The 18,658-nt window shown below is 40.7% G+C and overlaps 1 protein-coding gene across 2 annotated transcripts; it reads left to right on the top strand.

Annotated features, from left to right (window-relative positions):
- Nucleotides 1-34: 34 nt before the first annotated feature.
- Nucleotides 35-18,133, top strand: LOC110960249 (glucocorticoid modulatory element-binding protein 1-like). Of its 2 annotated transcripts, XM_051956932.1 has the most exons (10): nucleotides 35-606; nucleotides 4,519-4,660; nucleotides 4,997-5,055; nucleotides 6,083-6,204; nucleotides 6,381-6,484; nucleotides 6,974-7,158; nucleotides 8,041-8,187; nucleotides 12,288-12,425; nucleotides 12,655-12,771; nucleotides 12,856-18,133. In XM_051956932.1, exons 2-10 carry the CDS (start codon nucleotides 4,536-4,538, stop codon nucleotides 13,395-13,397), a joined length of 1,539 nt encoding a protein of 512 aa, XP_051812892.1. In that variant the 5' UTR covers nucleotides 35-606; nucleotides 4,519-4,535; the 3' UTR covers nucleotides 13,398-18,133. The 2 variants fall into 2 exon arrangements, with proteins under 2 accessions (XP_051812892.1, XP_022063109.2); XM_022207417.2 differs by lacking the exon at nucleotides 35-606 and having other exon boundaries at nucleotides 1,279-4,660.
- The last annotated feature ends 525 nt before the right edge of the window (nucleotides 18,134-18,658 follow it).

The following is an 18,658-nucleotide window of genomic DNA, read 5'->3' as shown; positions in this document are numbered from 1 at the left end:
TAGGTGAGCGCCGAGGTGGAATCAATATTTACTTTTATTTTTGAAAGGTTGCAAAACTGAACCGAGCTGCAAGTGGATTATTTGCCAAATTTAACGTGACAAAAATTGAAAATGCTGTTTTTTTAGAATATTTTTGGAGTATCTTGTTTGCGTGCCACTTATTGAGAGTCCTTCATTGCTTTTCCTCAAAGTAACCCTGCCATCTTCTGGTGACATACACGCAACAAGAAAAACAGAGCGGTTGCACCGCCTCAATGCATGACAAAGTAACACTAAACAGCCACATAAATAACATTTCAGTAAATAACATGCGCTGTGAGGCTGAAACCAATCATGATGGAAGAGTGTATTCTGAAATGATGCGTTTTTCCTCGGTTTTTCCATGAGGTGGGAAGACATATTTGCGAGGTTTTGCCACCGAGCCGCGTAAGAGCAGTTTGACCGATTTACACATCGCGTGCGAACCGACCGCTTCTCGTGACAGCGGGACAGATGCTTCTCAGGCAAATGCTGCCTTCACTGCAGGAAGGGCAGCGGGGCGGCACGGCGCATGCTCGGCCGCCGCTCCGACAAACCGGAGGATGAAATATCTGCTGCTGTGAAACGGTGAGTGAATAAAAAACCGTGGCAATATCTTGTGTAAAGTTTGCAGAGAAAGGGAGGATTTTTGGGGGGGTTCGGAACCGGAGCGCGCTGCCGTTCCGCTGTGGTCCCGGGTGTGCGTGCTGGCGCTCCAGCAGACGTCAGTTTGAGTGGGTGAAGGAGGGTGAGAAGGCACGCAAGTGTGCGAGTTGGACATCCAGCAAGGGCTACTTAAATTTAACTTTATATCACTTCGTCGTGCTCATCAGTGCATTGTCAAACTGTCTGATTAGTTTCCCTGCTGTGGAATATCCAGACAAGCGGTTTGTAGATTCATTTGTTAGAGGCTTCATCTGCTGCCTGTGTGAGACTGAAAAAATATGGATAATTATTCACTGTTTTGTCGCTGTTTGCCCACAAGGCATTTCCTTATTTAACCCAGTAAAGTGGACAGACTTTTCACATTTGACCCAGAACTCACTCTAATTCTACAAATTTCGCTGTTATTAGCAATTATTTTCACTGTTGAATATTCTGTCTATCATTTTCTCAAAAAAACAAACAAACATTCAGTTTACTCTTAAAGGAGATTTAAAATACAGAAAATGTTCACTTTTAAGATGCTGGAATGAGATTTTTTTTTTTACTTAGAACTTCATCTGCTGCTTGTTTAAGATAGAAAGAATGTTACAGACAGAATCAGACTAGAATAATCGCTGTGACAAATTATTATTGATTGATTGATTGATTAAACCTTTGTTAATCCCACAGCTTGGGAAATTACCATTGTACAGCAGCAATAGCAATAATAGCAATTATTTAGTGTTCTGTAGCTGTTTAACCACCAGGCATTTACTTTTCCTTTTTTTACCCAGTCAAGTGGACAGACCCTTCACATTTGACCCAGTTCTCGTTAAAATAATAATTTCTCTGTAACCTTGTAAAATTGCCTTATAGACCACCTATAAATATACTAGTGCTGCCACTAATTATTAATTTTATTGCTGATTAATGTGTCCATCATTTAATTGATTGTTCGATTAGTTGTGTCTTGTTTTGTCCACAGCCTGAAGATATTCTGTTTACTGTCAAGGGATTTAAAAACTCTGAAAATATTCACTTTTAAAAATCTGGAAGCACATAATATAGTCTTTTTTTTCCCTTGAAGATTCTTCTGCTGCTTGCTTGAGACTAAAATAATGTTACAGGACAGATTCAGACCAGAATCATTGCTGTGACAAACCCAATCCCCAGGGAGCATTAGCAAGCAAATGGACAGTTTATTCACACTTGACTCAGTGTCTGTAGTAATAATAATAATGATAATAATAGTAATTAAACAGTACCCTTTTCCAAAATTGCAGCATTGACTGCAAATATACCAGGGCAACAAACTATTATTTTCTGCCAGTCATTTTCTCGACTAATGGGTTAGTGGTTTGGTCTCTAAAAATGGTCAAAAATGTACATCAGTGTTTCACCAAAGTTCAAAATGACGTCCTGGAATCTCTTTTTTTGTCCCCAACCCAAACATTTTCAATTTAATGTCATACTAACTGGAATCAGAAAATATACTCAGTTTTTGTTTAATAAAATACTAACAAGCTGCTTGGGTAAGACTGAAAGGATAGTATGAGTAGAATTGGAGTAGTATAATTGCTGTGACAAATTATTATTGGTTATTCTGTAACTGTTCACCCAGGAGGCATTTGCTTTTCCTTTTTTAAAACCCACTTCCCAGTGACCACCAATTACAGGCATGTAGACAGTTTATTCATAATTGACCCATTTAAAATGTGTGCTGTGTGTTCGTCAACATCTATGATAGTGCCTATGAAGATAGTATTAATTTTATTGTAACCTTTTCAGAAATTGCAGCATATGTCCACAACCTAAATATATTCAGTTTATTATCATAGAGGAAGAAAGAAACCAAAAAATACTCATATTTACAAAGCTGGAATTGGAGAATTTAGATGTTTTTTCTTTAAAAATGTTCAGACCAATTCATCATCGGCAAATAATTCACACTTAACATAATCGTTGAAAACCAACTTTTCATTTGCTTAATTGTTGTAGCTCTAATGCTAGCCAGGGCTATGTGACATTAGAAACCTCGACATTACTATATTTAATTTTTCTGTGATATGGGAAAAATTCAGTAATTTACCCAGATTGACTTAAATGTGTTGCTGATTTAACTGGTACTCACGCTAGTTGTGTAGTGGATACATTTGGAAGACACTGCTGACAAAATACCTTTCTGTAGCTGAAATAGTTCCATACGCTGAGGATGTGTTTCTTTTTGTATTCAAATCTTCCTTTTATTATCTTCTAAAAATGCTCATACCAATCAATTGACTGCCTATTTATTGTCAATTCATCAAATAGTGGACAACTAATTGATTAGCTTTCATATCTGCCTTACATAAAAGCAGACACAAAGATTCAACAGTCCTTGGAGACTGATGTCAACTGGAATTTGATGAATAAAATTGATAACCATACTCCTACAAAATGCATTTGTTTACAGCACTAATATGATTTGAGTTGAAAATGTCACTTTGCATGAGTATCCATCCATCCATTCATTTTCTTCCGCTTATTCGGGGCCGGGTTGCGGAGGCAGCAGGCGAAGCAGGTCGTTCCAGACGTCCCTCCCCCCAGCAACGCTTTCCAGCTCTTCCTGGGAGAGCCCGAGGCGTTCCCAGGCCAGACGAGATATATAATCCCTCCAGCGAGTTCTGGGTCTGCCCCGGGGTCTCCTCCCAGACGGACGTGCTCGGAAAACCTCCAAAGGAAGTCTCCCTGGAAGCATTGAATCAGATGGCCAAACCACCTCAACTGGCTCCTTTCGATGCGAAGGAGCAGCGGCTCTACTCCAAGCTCCCTCCGGATGTCTGAGCTCCTCGCCCTATCTCTAAGGCTGAGCCCAGCCACCCTTCGGAGGAAGCTCATTTCGGCTGCTTGTATCCGCTATCTTGTTATTTCGGTCACTACCCAAAGCTCATGACCATAGGTGAGGGTTGGCGCGTAGATGGACTGGTAAATTGAGAGCTTCGCTTTATGGCTCAGCTCCCTCTTCACGACGACGGTTCGGTACAACGCCCACATTACTGCTGACGCTGCACCAATCCGCCTGTCCATCTCTCGCTCCATTTTCCCATCACTTGTGAACAAGATCCCGAGATACTTAAACTTCTTCGCTTGGGGAAGCAACCCCCCTCCCCCCCCCAACCCGGAGGGAGCAATCCACCGGTTTCCGGCAGAGAACCATGGCCTCGGACTTGGAAATGCTGATCTGCATCTCTGCCGCTTCACACTTGGCTGCAAACCGCTCCAGTGGATGCTGGAGGTCACGGTCTGAGGACGCCAACAAAACCACATCATCCGCAAAACGCAGAGATGCAATCCTGAGGGTCCCAAACCGAAAACCCTCCCCACCACGACTGCGCCTCGAAATCTTGTCCATGAAAACCACAAACAGGATTGGAGACAAGGGGCAGCCCTGACGGAGTCCAACACCCACTAGAAATGTGTCTGACTTAGTGCCGAGTATGCGGACACAGCTCTCACTTTGGTCGTACAGGGACTTTGAATGAGTAAAAAAACATCAATGACAGAATGGTTTTAGCTAAAACTGTGATTTTTTTTAATCTTCATGTAGGACATTTCTGTGCATCCTTAAACAGCAACATAGGAAGCTTACAAGGATTATGTCATTTTAAGCTCAGTATGGACTCATTTCTGGCAGTTGCATGTCAGGAAAGACAGTCGGGGGAGGCTTTCGTCGACTTGTCTGTGCATTAAATACCATGACCGTGTGTGTGTGTGTGTGTGTGTGTGTGTGTGTGTGTGTGTGTGTGTGTGTGTGTGTGTGTGTGTGTGTGTGTGATGTGGATGTAAACATGCGTGCTTGGGCTTTTCTGCGTGCAGCTCTGCAGGGAGGGGTGATGGCGGGTGCTGAGGTCACTGTGTCTTCAAGGGAACTGATGGCGGTGAAGGAAGAGGAGGGGGAGTGCAGTGGCAACAACCATAAGACTCAAGTAATCCTGCACCTGCAGCCCATTCTGCACGGGTAATGTGGCTTATATAATTAAAGCACCTAGCAGAGGTTTTGTATTTGTTGTTTGATGCAAAAAAGAGTCACATGTAAACACATTTGTATTGATATTCAGATCGACTCCCTGCATGATAATGTCATTTTCCTCCTTTCTTGCATATTCTTCTAGCATACAGTAGACAAATCATATGACATCAGTCTACATTAGTGTGGTTTAAATTCAGCTTAATGCAGGCTTATTTCATGGAACGTAACATTAAGCAATGTGGAGGAAAATTGTCATAAAGGGTACACATCCAGCAGATATGAACAGTTGTCAGTGTATAAGTGAGAATCTGTCGCCCTCTGCAGGGTAAATGATGACACTGCTGACACTGGAACTACAGTCCTGGCCATAGAGGCTCATCATGGTAAGTGACACGGTGACATTTCCACTCACTGCTCAGTTTAACAACTATATAGATTCAACATATAAAACCAGCAACTTGTGTTATGTGTACTTCAAGCTGCACTGTTATTTAGACCTCTGAACCCCAAGCAGTTTCTGGACATTTCTTTTGCTCCTGTTACATTTTTACTTACTGTGACCTCATTTTGACTGCAATTTAAAGTCCTGCACCTCTATGGAAATAGAACAACCATGAATAGAAGCAGAGAGAGCTGAAGCATGTCTTTTATCCAGTATAACACAATTACAATGCCATAAAAAACGAGGAAAAAAAAAACACCTTTGAATTTATATTGTTTATTTGACAAAAATGGCAAAAATGAAAGCAACATACACAATATTTTTTCCAAGTGCCCACAGGTGTTATGAATCTTGGAAAAAGAAGTTGGCTCTACATACTATAGATATGTGACTATTTTGACTTTTAATCTGTTTCCATACATGTCTACTACTTTCTCTGTGTAAACGCTGCCTGCAGTTCAGTTGAAAAGTCCCTAAGCTTTTGTAATCTGACTGTTTTTCATTAACTGAAGAGTGCAAAAAATATTTTTTACAGAATTTGGTGAGAAGAATCTGTTTATTTTTGGCAAATTTCTAAGTGAAAAAAAGTGATTTTGATAAAATATAACAATGTCAAGCTTAAATTTTCCTATGGCTCCACATGTGACACTTTATAAAAAGTTTGAGGACCACTGGAAATTTGAAAATCTGAGGATTTTTGATTTTTTTTTTTTTTTTACAGTTTTGGGGTCTGATAACTGACATAATTTAGGGGATTTTTAAATGATAACATGCAATTCATACCTGACAATAAGTTTTTTTTTTTTTTATTCAGATGGTTAACAGTTACAAACAGAGATAATGTACGGTGCAATCATGCATTTTGTTGTCCCATGATTCCTACTTTCATCAGCACCTGGAAAGACATTCTTGTCTTTGCACACTGCGGTGTCACTGCAGAGGTTATGCTTTTGTTCTGTCCTGTTTAGATGACAGTAAAGCGGAAGGAGAGGAGGTTGAGTATGGCTACCCCATCACTTGTGGAGACAGCAGGGCGGTGCTGCTCTTCAAGAAGTTTGTGTGCCCTGGAATCAACATCCGATGTGTCAAAGTAAGTTGATAAGTCAAAGGGGGAGTAAATTATTGATGCGTTATTGCAGTACAGTTACTTTATAAGTCAAGATACATGATCATCTTCCAATTTTCTCTGCCCCTTCTGCCTTATTACTTTCTCTTTGCATTTATAAGACCTCATAAACATAAATTCCGCTGTCTTCCTTTTTACAGTTCAATGACCAGCTCATCAGTCCGAAGCAGTTTGTGCACTTGGCAGGAAAAGCCACTCTGAAGGACTGGAAACGGGCCATCAGACTGGGAGGGGTTATGCTCAGGTAGGCTTAGGGAGCTTGTTTCTATCTGCTAGCTGTAAACCTGAGAGGCCTGTTAAGGTGACTTTACTCTTTTGCATTGGGGTTAAACTGTCAGACTTTAAAACACCTCAGTAAATAACATGCCACTCAGTTATATAATCTGCAACTGTGTGTAGTCTGTCGGCGTCTGCCAGTACATTCCAGAGGTAGTCTGTAAGCAGCATTATTATGGTAGCAGGATCAAATAGCATGCAAGCAAGCTGCTGCTGAGTGATACTTCTCACCTCTTTATCGTGTTTGCACTTGTTGTTGGTGTTACTGTGAGGGAATATGCAAACCCCACCAGGCAGTATCTGTTCTTTTCATCTTTCTTCCTCCAGAGGCCAGATCAATGGGCTTTGTGTCAAACAAACCAGCGGGAAGCTATCCACAGTGTTCAGCAAATTCAGCCCTAATATCCCTCAATAGCTGTGTGGCAAAAAATATTTTCTGCTGCTTCTCCCCATGCAGGAAAATGATGGACTCCGGCCAGATAGATTTCTACCAGCACGACACTGTATGCAGCAACACCTGCCGCAGCACTAAATTTGATGTGCTGATCAACAGCACACGGCTTCCTCCAGGGACCTCAGTGCAGCCGAGCCTGTCGTGTCTGGCTCTTGACCCTGCTGGAGGACAGGTGCCTCCCTTGACAGGTAGATTTCAGTTGGCATTTACAGTTTTCTGTTTTTTTCCCTGCCTCCCACATATGCTTGAGCTGCTGTTGTTTCAGGCAGGCTAGACAAGCGAAAAACTTAAGAAGTCACTTGGATGTCACTCGTTTGCTAAAATAAAACAGTTGACTCCTTACAAGGGTTTGAGGGCTTTCAGGAACATAATGAATACAGATAAAATAATAATTATAGTAATAACTTTATTTATATAGCACAGATTTAAGACTGGGTTTCTGTTAATTTGACCAGGAAAATCACAGTGAATGCATGGAGATAGGGGTGTAATGATACAGATTTCATGAAGTGCTTTGCAGACAGAATAAAAAAAGGAAAGCATGCTCAGGAAGACCATTAAACAACAGAAAAAAAAATAGACCAGAGAAGTAGAGAAATGGCGTTAAAACAGGGGAAAATACTTGGAAAAGCATTAATACAAGAATGGATACAAAGAAAATAATAGAAGCATGAAACATATTGTATCAAATTAAAGAAAAAGAACAAGCAGAGTAGAAGAAATAAAATGTAAAACCATAGAAACAAAGGTAAGAATAGTATTTATAATGATGAGAGCAAATAAATGAAGAAGTGCAAGAGAATAAAATACATGAATAGAATAGATGACAAAGACAAGTCCTTAAAATGAATTTTTAAGAAATGTTTTAAAACAAGGCACTGAACATTTCAATTAGAATTGCAGCCACTGAAAGTATCTTCAGTAAAGCCCCAACCACTGCACAGAACTTACAAAATCTAGAGAGAAACACTTTTCAGTTGCGTTCCATCTGCCTATTCACATTCAGTGCTAATATGGCATGTTTTTTTCTTTTGTATCCGCTGGATGTGGATGTTTTGTGCCCGTTTCAGGAGATGCACACAATGCAGCAGATGTAGAGGAGCCTTTGGAGGAGAAGTTCAGTGCAACAACAGAGTGGAGCGCCGGTCCGCTGCGACTTCTGAAGCCCACAACAGCCAATGGACATTCTGCCAAGAGAAAGAGGGCTGACACGCCTGGTAAATATAAAAGCACGTACAGTATATACATAGGTGTTGGTCTCCGAGGGGAAACAAGGGATACATCTTCCTCAATGCTTAGAACACAAACATGAAAGAAGCAAAATCCTCTATGTTGTTACTAATCAGCACAACAATGCCTCAGACAGGGGCAGGTGTTTTCACTTCAGCACTTAGTTTTTTTTTCCGTTGCTCCCAAAATATGAATTATGAGCTCAGTCAACCGAAGAATCTGTTCTGTAAAACGTAATTAAATCCGTATATATTTCATTATGTTCTGAATTGTCACCTTGTGCCTGATTTTTGTGTTTTCCTTTCCATAAATAAATGCATTTCACTATAAATTAATTCAGAGAAGGCACAAAATTTCCTAAGGGTGGAACCACAGACTCCTAATATTAAAATGAAACCTACACGCATGAGTATATGGGTGCCTGCTGAATAGCTCAAACAGGATAAGGATGCTTGGGTATGGAGCAAAACATGCAGAAATGCCTCTGGTGAAAGGACATCCTAAAGGACAAGCTGAATCCTGAGTCCTTTTTTTGCTTCAGCCTTTTTTTTAGCATTCATTGCGTAATGTGGTACACAAGTAATTGTCATCCTGCAGCAAAATTTATGCATAATCAGCCTTTGTTATGAAAGTGGCAAAAATGATAGCATCTACCGGCACACTGTACTACACAACAGCGAACTATTCAGCTGTGAGACACCTCATGGGTACAGTATTGAGAAACTTTGCAATCTAGTGTGAGATTACAATCAGATTTTGTAGTCTAAAACAGAACTGAACACTACGTAACATTATTTTTTAGCTGACAAGTGTAGCTACTCTTATGAACAATCATAAATATATTGAAATATAACACATAATACAGGCCCCAAGTTGATACTGGTCACTGAAGCTAAATTTTGTACAACTGACAGTGTGCTACTTGCACGATCTAGCCCTGAAAACCAGACTAGTAGCCTTCAGAGTTGAAACAGGGGTTATCAATGAAAATATGCCTTTCTGTGACGCCTCAGTGTAAAGGACGGTTTATGACATCAACCTCTGCGAACAGCATCCAAGAAAAACACCGTAGCTTGCTGTTCACTACAAAGCTGCAAGATTAAACTTGACTAAAAGATATGAAACGAAGCCTACAGATTACTGGGAGCACATTTTTAGATCAGATGAGACCAAGATAGATATGTTCAGCTTAGATGAGTTCCAGCATGTTTGGTGAGAACCTGACCAGGAAAACCACAGTGAATGCGTAGTCCTGACAGTGAAGCACAGAGGTGGGTGTGTGGTAATATAGAGCTGCATGAGTGCAAAATGTATTAAGGAGATGACATTTGTAGATGGCAATGCGAATGCCTGCGGATATATCCAAATACTGGCACACAAAATGACTCCCAGTCTACAGAAACTTGGCAGAGGAGAAATTTTACAGCATGATAACGATCTAAAGCACAAGAAAAAAGTGAAACCTATGACCTGGCCAAGTATGACGTCTGATATGAATCTACCTTTGGGGTATTTTGAATAGAAAGACGGAGCAAATAAAACCCTTCAGCTGAGAAAAGACTCTCAAGAATGGCAGAGTATCTCTCCAGAAATTTGTGCAACATTAGTATCCTTCATGCTCAGGAAAATCGAATCTGTCATCAAAAAGAAGCGGACACGTGAAGTATTAAAAAAGACTTGAACCTCAGTGTTGAAAACGGAATCCTTTTGTTGCATTCAATTCCTGTGTTGGGCCCTGTATTTTTAACAACTTTTCAAAACTGTTAGTTTATAATTTTACACAACAGCAAGTACCCTACTGTTCAACTTATAAGTGGTGCAATTACTGAAGATGTTACAGCTTTAGAATCATTTGGCATTTAAGTGTTACCTTTTGTTGTATACTGGCATCAATATATAATTGCAGGACGTTTTGTAGCATAGTTGACAAGGTATCATAGTTGACATTTTTGCCGTTTTCGGGCCTAAAATCGATACTTCTTTTGTTCTAACCCAACATCACATGGCATTTTTAGACAAAGATTATTTTAAATATTATATATACAGTTGAGTAAAATTGAAAGTTATTTATAAAGATATTGTAGCAAACCTGTTGACGTGATAAATCCACACTTGACTCACACACTACTACTAAGCCTTGGAGTCTTTTCTTCAGGAGGAAATGACATCATGTGGAGCAGGTCATGTGATCTGGAATTAGCACACTTCCTTAAGAGGTTTTTTTTGTAGTGGGTAACTTAGTTGAAAGTAATTATGCGGACACGGATACAATTTGTACTTTCCACATATAATTTGATATGTTGCAAAAAAATAAATATCTGTCATGGTTATCTCAACTTAATAAAAAGAGCACAAAACAATTTTTGAATAGCTAATTTTATTATTGTTTAGCTAATTAGAAGGCGGTTATTCTTAAATTTGGACGGTTATTTACTTGACATTGTAGTGATATCCTGTCATTTTTTTGTTAATAAGTGATTGTTTCCATAATAAATAATTATGGAATTTGTGAAGACATGATCACAATGATCATAAAAATGCTTTTTTTTTTTTTTTTAAGAAATGTATGCAAGATATATCCCATGGATTTCAGAAGTCCCCCAATTATATATTGCCCCACTGTATGTTTTATCGTGCTATAAACTCTGGCATTGTGGAAAGCTCATTTACCCTTCTCATCAATCTTTTTGTCATCTGCCAAAGGGCAACACTCTGGTGGTAAATTGGCAAAGTACTGACTTAATAAGTTTAAAAGATACGTTGTTATAAGAGGAGGAGGCACAGGTTCAGCCCACTGACCTTCAGTCGCCAAGAGGCTGTGCATTTATTTGAAGCCCTTGCACTTCAAAGGATTTACACGAGTTATCCTGCAGTCCTTCAGTCCTTTGTGTCACGCCTCCTGCTGCCACAACTATTTGACCCCCCTGATATAGCGAGCCAATGAGCCTCTGAATCTGCAGTTGTGCGATGTTCTGCCTTTTCCTGCAGACTGTCCTTAAAAAGCTGCTGACCACAGGCAGCCACAGAGTCATGTCCCTTTATATTACCACCGACGGCATCTGACATTTCTAAGTGTGGCTTTTTCTCGCCTTGATTTAAGGGTTTTTAAAGGTGACCTGATTAGGCATTGTTCCAGGTCGACCACGGTAGGTAAAATAGCCTGTGGGGAGGTGGGGATCTTGCGAATGGCAAATTGCAATGCGTCACTGCACATGCAGAATTGCTTGTCACAGGGCTTAAAACAAATTGACAATTCTCAGGAAGCGTACTCAGGCTATAGCTGTACTCCTCCATCTACAGAAAAGCACCGCTTCCCAGTAGTGTATACACTGCCGACACGGAGGAATAAATTAATTCAGTTTGAGATCGCTGTAAATGGGATTTGGAATATTTTCACGAGGCGTATTGCATTTATCTAGACAGACATTCACACAAACATGAATGTGCACGCATTTCTTGTAAGATTAGATATCAAGCACCTCTGACATTTTCTCACTCTAATACGCCCAACTTCTGTTTTGCTCATAGATCCACAGTAATTTTTCATTTTCCCTCGAATCTGCCCTCTTTTCTCTCTTCCTAGAGCACCTCTTTTCTAACCCATTTTCCTACTCTTTCCCTCTCTGTCACCCATTTAACATCCTCTCTCCAAGTGCAGCACTTCTCCCATTTCTTTTATCTCCTTATATCCTCTTTTTTTGATTGTTTCTCCAACCTTGACATCTCCTCTGTTTCCCTTCTTCACTTTATTACTCTTTCAATGCTCTCTTCAAATCTTACCCGCAGACATTTGCCTGCCTCCCTACCCCTTCTTATTTATCCCACATTTCTTATTTATTTTGTAGGGCCTTCTCTCCATTGTGTCTGGCCTTTTTTGTTGTTGTTTTTTTTAGACCATCCAACTGCACTGCACAGACATGAGTGCATACAATCACACTCATCACCTCTATAACGTTGCCTTTACAACTTTTTCTTATTTCTCTGTGATGCTTTAGGATTTCTAACGCCGCTAATAAAATGAAAAACAGACTCGTGCACAGAATTCTGCACATATTATAATAATGTTCAAACTGTTGACCTTCTCTAGACGAAGTATTGAGTCTGTGGAAGGGTGTGGCGGACTCTGGGCTGATGGGAGAGGTCCTGTCTAGTCTCCAGACTGAATTATTAACCACTTTTAAAGGAGTGGAGCTTCGCAGTGAGCGAGCCAACCTGCAGGAAACAGGTACGTTCCCACTGGGACATGTCCAATCACTGGAAAGAATTGAATTTTATCAGTCAAGTTATGCATTTAAAAAAAGAAAGATTTCTAATAAAGGCCCCACCAGCTAGATCTGGTTTGAAATTCTGAAGTTGATTTCTAAAACAGCAGAATTTGTTGCAGACGAATTAATAAAGACGAGTATTAATCATTCAAACCTTGTAGCTGACTTTTTATTATTTTCTTTTGTTAGATGCCGTCATCCTTAATTCCTTGTGTGAGATGTTTGGGCTTTTAGACTCAGTGAAGCAAACTCTGGACCTGAGGCGAAGCCGGAATGAGGAGAATAAAATCCACAGCAGTGTTTATGGTGAGAAAGCTGTCAAAGTCAACGTACAGTTTTCACAGTGATGCCCCAGTGGATTGTATTAACTCATATCTTGTTTTTGTGTAGTGTTGGATGAGATCTTGGAGGAGCAGAGGAAGAAGAGTTGCGATAAAAGCACAATTTACAAAACGTCATCATTAAAACACCTTCGCCCTCAACGTCAAAGCCAGTCAAACAGCCAGAACTTGCTGTCTTCCGTCAAAACAAGCTCAGTGATCCAGCCTCTCTCTGTTCCCGGCCTATCTGCTGCATCTTACGCTCAGCTCACAATAAACCCTCAGCTATTTACCCACTTTTCTGCTCTCACCGGCCAACATCATCGAGCCGGAGCCGGCAGGACGGACAGGGACGGCCACGGTGCCACGCTGGAGAGGGAGTACGAGATCAGTGAGGCAGGAAACCAGGAGAAGGTTCACCGGCTGGGACAGACGGGCAGCGAGAAGAAAGACACCTCAGGGATCCACAAAGAGCCTGGACAGAGAGAGACTGTGAAGTTTCGGGAAGACTCGGGAATTAGAAGCGACGCGGCAGAGGAGACAGAAGGCTTGCATGACATTGAAAAGGTGATTATAGGGAGGAAGGCATCAAAGAAACATAAAAGTAAGTGAGCCAGACGACCCCAGAGGGATTCGGCGGGACTAATTGAGAGAATGTGCCTGAGACTAAAAGGAGACGCACGGTGGGGAAACAATTAAAAAATAATATTACTTTGTCAAACTGTACTTTTCTCTCGTATTCTCAGAGACTCTGATCAGCTGCAACATTAAAATCACCTGCGTAGCGTGGTGTTCAACCATGTTGTGCAGCCAAAACAATGCTAACCCACGGACAGATGAAGTCCACAGACATCTGAGGGTGTCCTGTGGAATCAGGCACCTAGATGTGATCCTTAAAGTGCTGGGAGGTGAGGTGGTGCCTCTGTGGACTGGACTTTATTTTACATCCAGCAGATGCTCAACCAGTTTAAAATCTGGTGAACAACTTGAGCTCTTTGTCATGTTCCTCAGAGGATTCTTGAATGTGGCAAGGAGCATTATGCTGCTGAGAGTAGTAGATTAGCAGCTCATTTTCACTTGGCTCTGTTGAACTGGACAATGGACACTGGGCCCATCAACAAAAAGAGTTGAAAAAGTGCCAGATCCTAATAATGCTCTCATCAATTGTATCTCAGAGTCTATAATTTAGCAAGTGAATCTGCCAACTGCATCACCAGTGACAGTTGCACAAAGTAGGCATTCTCTCCCTCAGTGTTTGGTTAGTTGGTAAGTGTCAAAGTAACATCTACGTGAATGTCAGGATTCAAAGTTTCCCACAGCATCACACTCTCTCTGCCCTCTTGTCCTTCACAAAATTCATCCTGTTGCCATCTTTCCCCCAGGTACATGACACACCTGGCTGTCCACATGATTGAAACGTGATTCCTTAGATTAGTATTCCATTGCTTTGTTCAATTCCAATGCTCACACGCCCTTTGTAGGCTCCTTTACCAGTGAACAGCGGGATCAGCTAACTAAGCAACCCCATATACAGCACACCGCAGCACACTTTCTATCTCAGCCAGCATGAAGGTTTTGAGAAACTGGTGCTGCAGCAGCTTTTCTGTGAGATTGGACCACACAGGGTGCCCATGTTCCTCTCGCCAGTTTACCGCTTGTCCTTCGTTGAACCACATTTGGTACCACTTTATACTGTGAACACCCCACAAGGCTTGCCGGTTTGGAAACCCTGTCATCTAACCACCACAAAATGGCCCTTGTCTTTACGCTGGCCTTTTTTTCTATTTTTCCTGCTTCCACCACATCGGCTTCAAGAACTGACTCCCCCTTGCTGCCTATATCCTCTCAATCAAGAGATGCAGCGGTAACATGATAATCAGTAGCTTTAATGTTGTCGCTGATCAGTGTATACTATATGCAGGGGTTAGTGGAGCTGTGGTCGTCGTGGTTCGTGGAGTGGTGTAGCAGGCGCAGATTTGCTCTTGCACTGAGGTTTTAAATAACAAAAAGACCATTTTAAACAAGGCTTTTCTAACATTCTTCCAACTCAAAAGACAGTAGAGCTGAAATGGCTGACTGCCAGAAAGTCAGACTGTGCTAATTATTTTTAATCACTGATTAAATGTGCAACTAATTTTGAAGCAAAAATGCCAAAAAGTCCTGGTCCCAGCATATCAACTGTGAATAGATTCTGTTTTTTTAGACTGACCTTGACATACAGTATTTTACAATATGGAGAAGTCGCTTTGGGCTCTGGGGTAATTGCACTAGGCATTTATTTTTTCTATTTTGTGATATTTTATAGACCAGAAACATTTAATCCATCTATCCATTTTCTATACACCGCTTAATCTTCATTAGGGTCATGGTGGGCTGGAGTCTTTCCCAGTTGACTTAGGGCTACATATAGAGACAAACAATCACACTCACGCTCACACCAACGAACAGTTTAGAGTTTCCAATTAACCTCAGCATGTTTTTGGATTCTGGGAGGAAGCCGCAGTACCCAGAAAAAAACCCTTGCATGCACAGGGAGAACATGCCAACTCCATGCAGAAAGATCCCGGGAATGCCGGTGATCTTGTAGCTGCAAGGCAAAGTGCTAACCACCAAGCCACTGTGCAGCCCAGAAACATTCAATCGAGACAATAATTTGCATTTCAGTTGAAAATAACCACTAAATGTAGCCTCAAGAGCTCTCTTTTGTTTTTGGACATAGTATTAGAACCCTGCGTAGTTGTGACACAACTGTTTAAATGTTTTTAAATTCCAGGAATTAAGATTACTGTAGCTATAATATCTGATTCCATCTTAAAGTATTTGATGAAAATATTTTGTTTTGCCTATAAGTAGGTGACAGTGTTTTCAAGAATTCGTGAATATTTTTTCGTAATATTTGTAATTTAAGATACTTGTTTTGTGAGTTAAATTTGTGTTTTGAATTTGACAAGATTTAGATTTTGTGATATTTTTTTTTCCCACTCAGGCTTGTATTTAGGCCTTTGACCTAATGATGCCTAAGATCTATGCACTAGACACTCACTGCCCAAAGAATACATTATTCTCAATGAAAACTATTTTTCAAGTACTTACTGTGATGGTGGCGTGCTGTTGCTTTATACAGGGTACTGTGTACTAATGTGTGCCGCAAATACAGAATCTTGTTTATCTGCTTATCGTCCCCTGGCTATAGAAACAAATATAAAGGGGAACAATATGTTATACACATAAAAGTGTGGCTTATAAAGGGCACTAAAGGTCCAAAATGACCTTATAAGATAAAGAACACATTTCAAATAAAAGCTGTTATGTTTGACATTTTAAAAGAATCAGTGTTTACACTTGTGTGCAGTAGATAATTTCATTCTACAACTTATTGATTCTTTTTTTATTTCAGGTTGTTGATGAGAGTTGCAAAATGCTGGTACAGTAAACAGTGGTACGTGCATTATCGCCTAAATGTCAAATGATTCACATTTCTGTCACTAGAGTATTTCCTCTGATAAACAAAAACAAAGCCAAAAAAAAACTTTTTCAAAGACTGTATTGAAGGTACAGAAGCTGAATGCAAAAGTGAATACACTTCTGATCACTGACATACATGCTAGACAGCCAATGGCAACTGAAACAAACCTGAGGACAGATGATTTACAACCAGCCCAACTGCATCAACATTGTTAAAAATTAGCTGTGAACACGAGAGCCTTCTCAGATTTGGACCTATGGATTGTGTCAATTGACATTTCATTCATGCATCATGGCTCCACATGGCAAATATTTACCAGAGGAAGTGAAAAGTCTGAGTGTGAGACTTCACGAAGATAGAAAAGAAGAGAAGCAGATCAGTGACCAAGTTAAAATCTGTTGAAGTACAGTTGCAGCAGTGACAAGTTGGTATCAAACGAGCCACAGTTCCACTAATCACAGCCGTAGTGGTTGTCCTCCTAAAATGACGCCACAGAAAAGGGCTGTTTAAGTGCTTTAGATTTGATACAATATCAATGGAAATAGGAGTTTCTGTTACAGCTCAAGCAGTGTGAGGGACACTTCCTACCATCAGCCTCTATGGACGGTTTGAAAAGAAAATATCCTTGATTGCTATTTGGAAAAAAAACCCTCCAAGATAATGCTTAAAAACATGAAAAGAAGCCTAACGAATATTGGAAGCACATTTTTTGTCCGATTTAGGTCAAGATCAGTTTGTTTGAAACGGTGCAGGACAACCACAATGCATGCAGAATCCTTTCAGTGAAGCACAGAGGTAGGAGTGTGATGATATTGAGGTACATGAGGAGATGACATTTATATGAATTCCTGTGGGCATACTACAACACTGGCTGATAAGATGACTCCCAGTCTGCAGATACTTGGCAGAAGAAGAATATTACAGCATGATAACCATCCAAAACACACTGCCAAAAATCACAAAAGAGTTCCTCAAAAGAAAAATACAACCTGGCCAAGTATGTCTCCTGACTTGAATCCAATAGAACACCGTTGGGGTATTTCAAATAGAAACCGAGACCAACACAGCTCCTCCAGCAAAGAGCAGCTGAGAAAATGTCTCCGAAGAATGGCAGAACATCGCTCAAGAAATCTGGTGTCATGTAAAGGCAGATGGAGTCTGTCAATAAAAATAAAGATGGACACATGAAATAGTGGAAAAAAAGAATAAGATTTAATTCCCAGTACTAAGTGTTGTTGCATTAGGCTCCTACTTGGGGGAATCATTTGACATTTAGGTGATATTGCACAAGAGTGTCCTGACTTTTCAAAATACAGACAGGAGGAAGGCCCACTGTCGGCTGATTTTGTTTGAATTATTTTTTTCTGATATTAATGTAGGCTGTTTCATTCTTCTCATCACCTTTCTTATGAGCCCCATTGCAGTCCTTGTTACCTCAGTTACCTTCACAGAACAGAAGTTCAGCCCCAAAAATCAGCCCTCGGAGGAGAAAACTGCAGCACTGTTGGGTCACCTTACAACTACGTTTGACTTCCAATCCCTGATATCAATCATTTCCTATTTGATAGCCAGTGGAGAACATCTTTTGTGATACCACTGCTTGACGTGTTTGACCGAGCTTTAGAGTTTCAGCTCGACAGATAAAAGTCTAGCAGTTTTCTTCCCTGTGTGAGTCCCAGTTTGTGTACTTTCTGAGCACTGCTGCTGCATGCCGGGGCCGGCTGATCGACAGTGATGGTTTGCTTTTGACAACTTCTCTCAGAACTATGATGATATGTTATTATAAATTCATGCACAACGCCGTCTGTGCAGATGTAGTTGTTTGCGAGGGGGCTGTGAGTGGCAGCTTGTAAAACATCTGATAAAAATGGCTTTTACCATGGCGCACCTGTCCTGTTGTTGTGTTTGGACAGTATTTTTGCAACACCCTATCAGGGTTACTTGCAAATTAAACTATCACAACCGATTGTGGCCAAAATACTCCCTTAGTTTAAACAAATTGCTACTCTGGGCATTGAATACCAGGACGCAGAGTGTCTGCCATGCATCAAGCAGGTGCAATTACAGGTGTTAGCTTGACATACGTTGTGCTCCTTTGGTGAAATTAAGTAATTTGCTGAGCAATGAATCGTTCATCTGTCATCCGGCGGCTAACAACATTAGTCTGCAGTGTGCACTCATGTTGGAAGCCTTAGATGCGCCTATTTGGCTGCCTTTAATTTAATCCACAGCTTTAATGTTCACACGCAAACAACAAAATGAATGATGAATAGCCTGCATAATGGCATCTTGATCCAATTGGGAGTCCTGGAGCCACGGCTAAGTGTGCCAGCCTTGCCGTGTTTCGAAGCAGGAGCGGCTGCGACATCAGCATTTGTGCAAGATGTTTGTACTTGAAAGGTGAACA

Source organism: Acanthochromis polyacanthus, chromosome 12 (genome assembly GCF_021347895.1).
Source record: "Acanthochromis polyacanthus isolate Apoly-LR-REF ecotype Palm Island chromosome 12, KAUST_Apoly_ChrSc, whole genome shotgun sequence".
NCBI classification, from domain to species: domain Eukaryota; kingdom Metazoa; phylum Chordata; class Actinopteri; family Pomacentridae; genus Acanthochromis; species Acanthochromis polyacanthus.
The sequence above is the reverse complement of the archived record's forward strand: the minus strand, read 5'-3'. Positions and strand labels throughout refer to the sequence as shown.

What these genes read in the sequence shown, in the direction of transcription:
- LOC110960249 (XM_022207417.2), top strand. Translation starts at nt 4,341, where the DNA reads ATGTCAGGAAAGACAGTCGGGGGAGGCTTTCGTCGACTTGTCTGTGCA. An exon ending in ACAGGTGCCTCCCTTGACAG is followed by an intron (nt 7,159 to 8,040) that starts GTAGATTTCAGT and finishes TGCCCGTTTCAG; the next exon opens with GAGATGCACACAATGCAGCA. An exon ending in AAAGAGGGCTGACACGCCTG is followed by an intron (nt 8,188 to 12,287) that starts GTAAATATAAAA and finishes GACCTTCTCTAG; the next exon opens with ACGAAGTATTGAGTCTGTGG.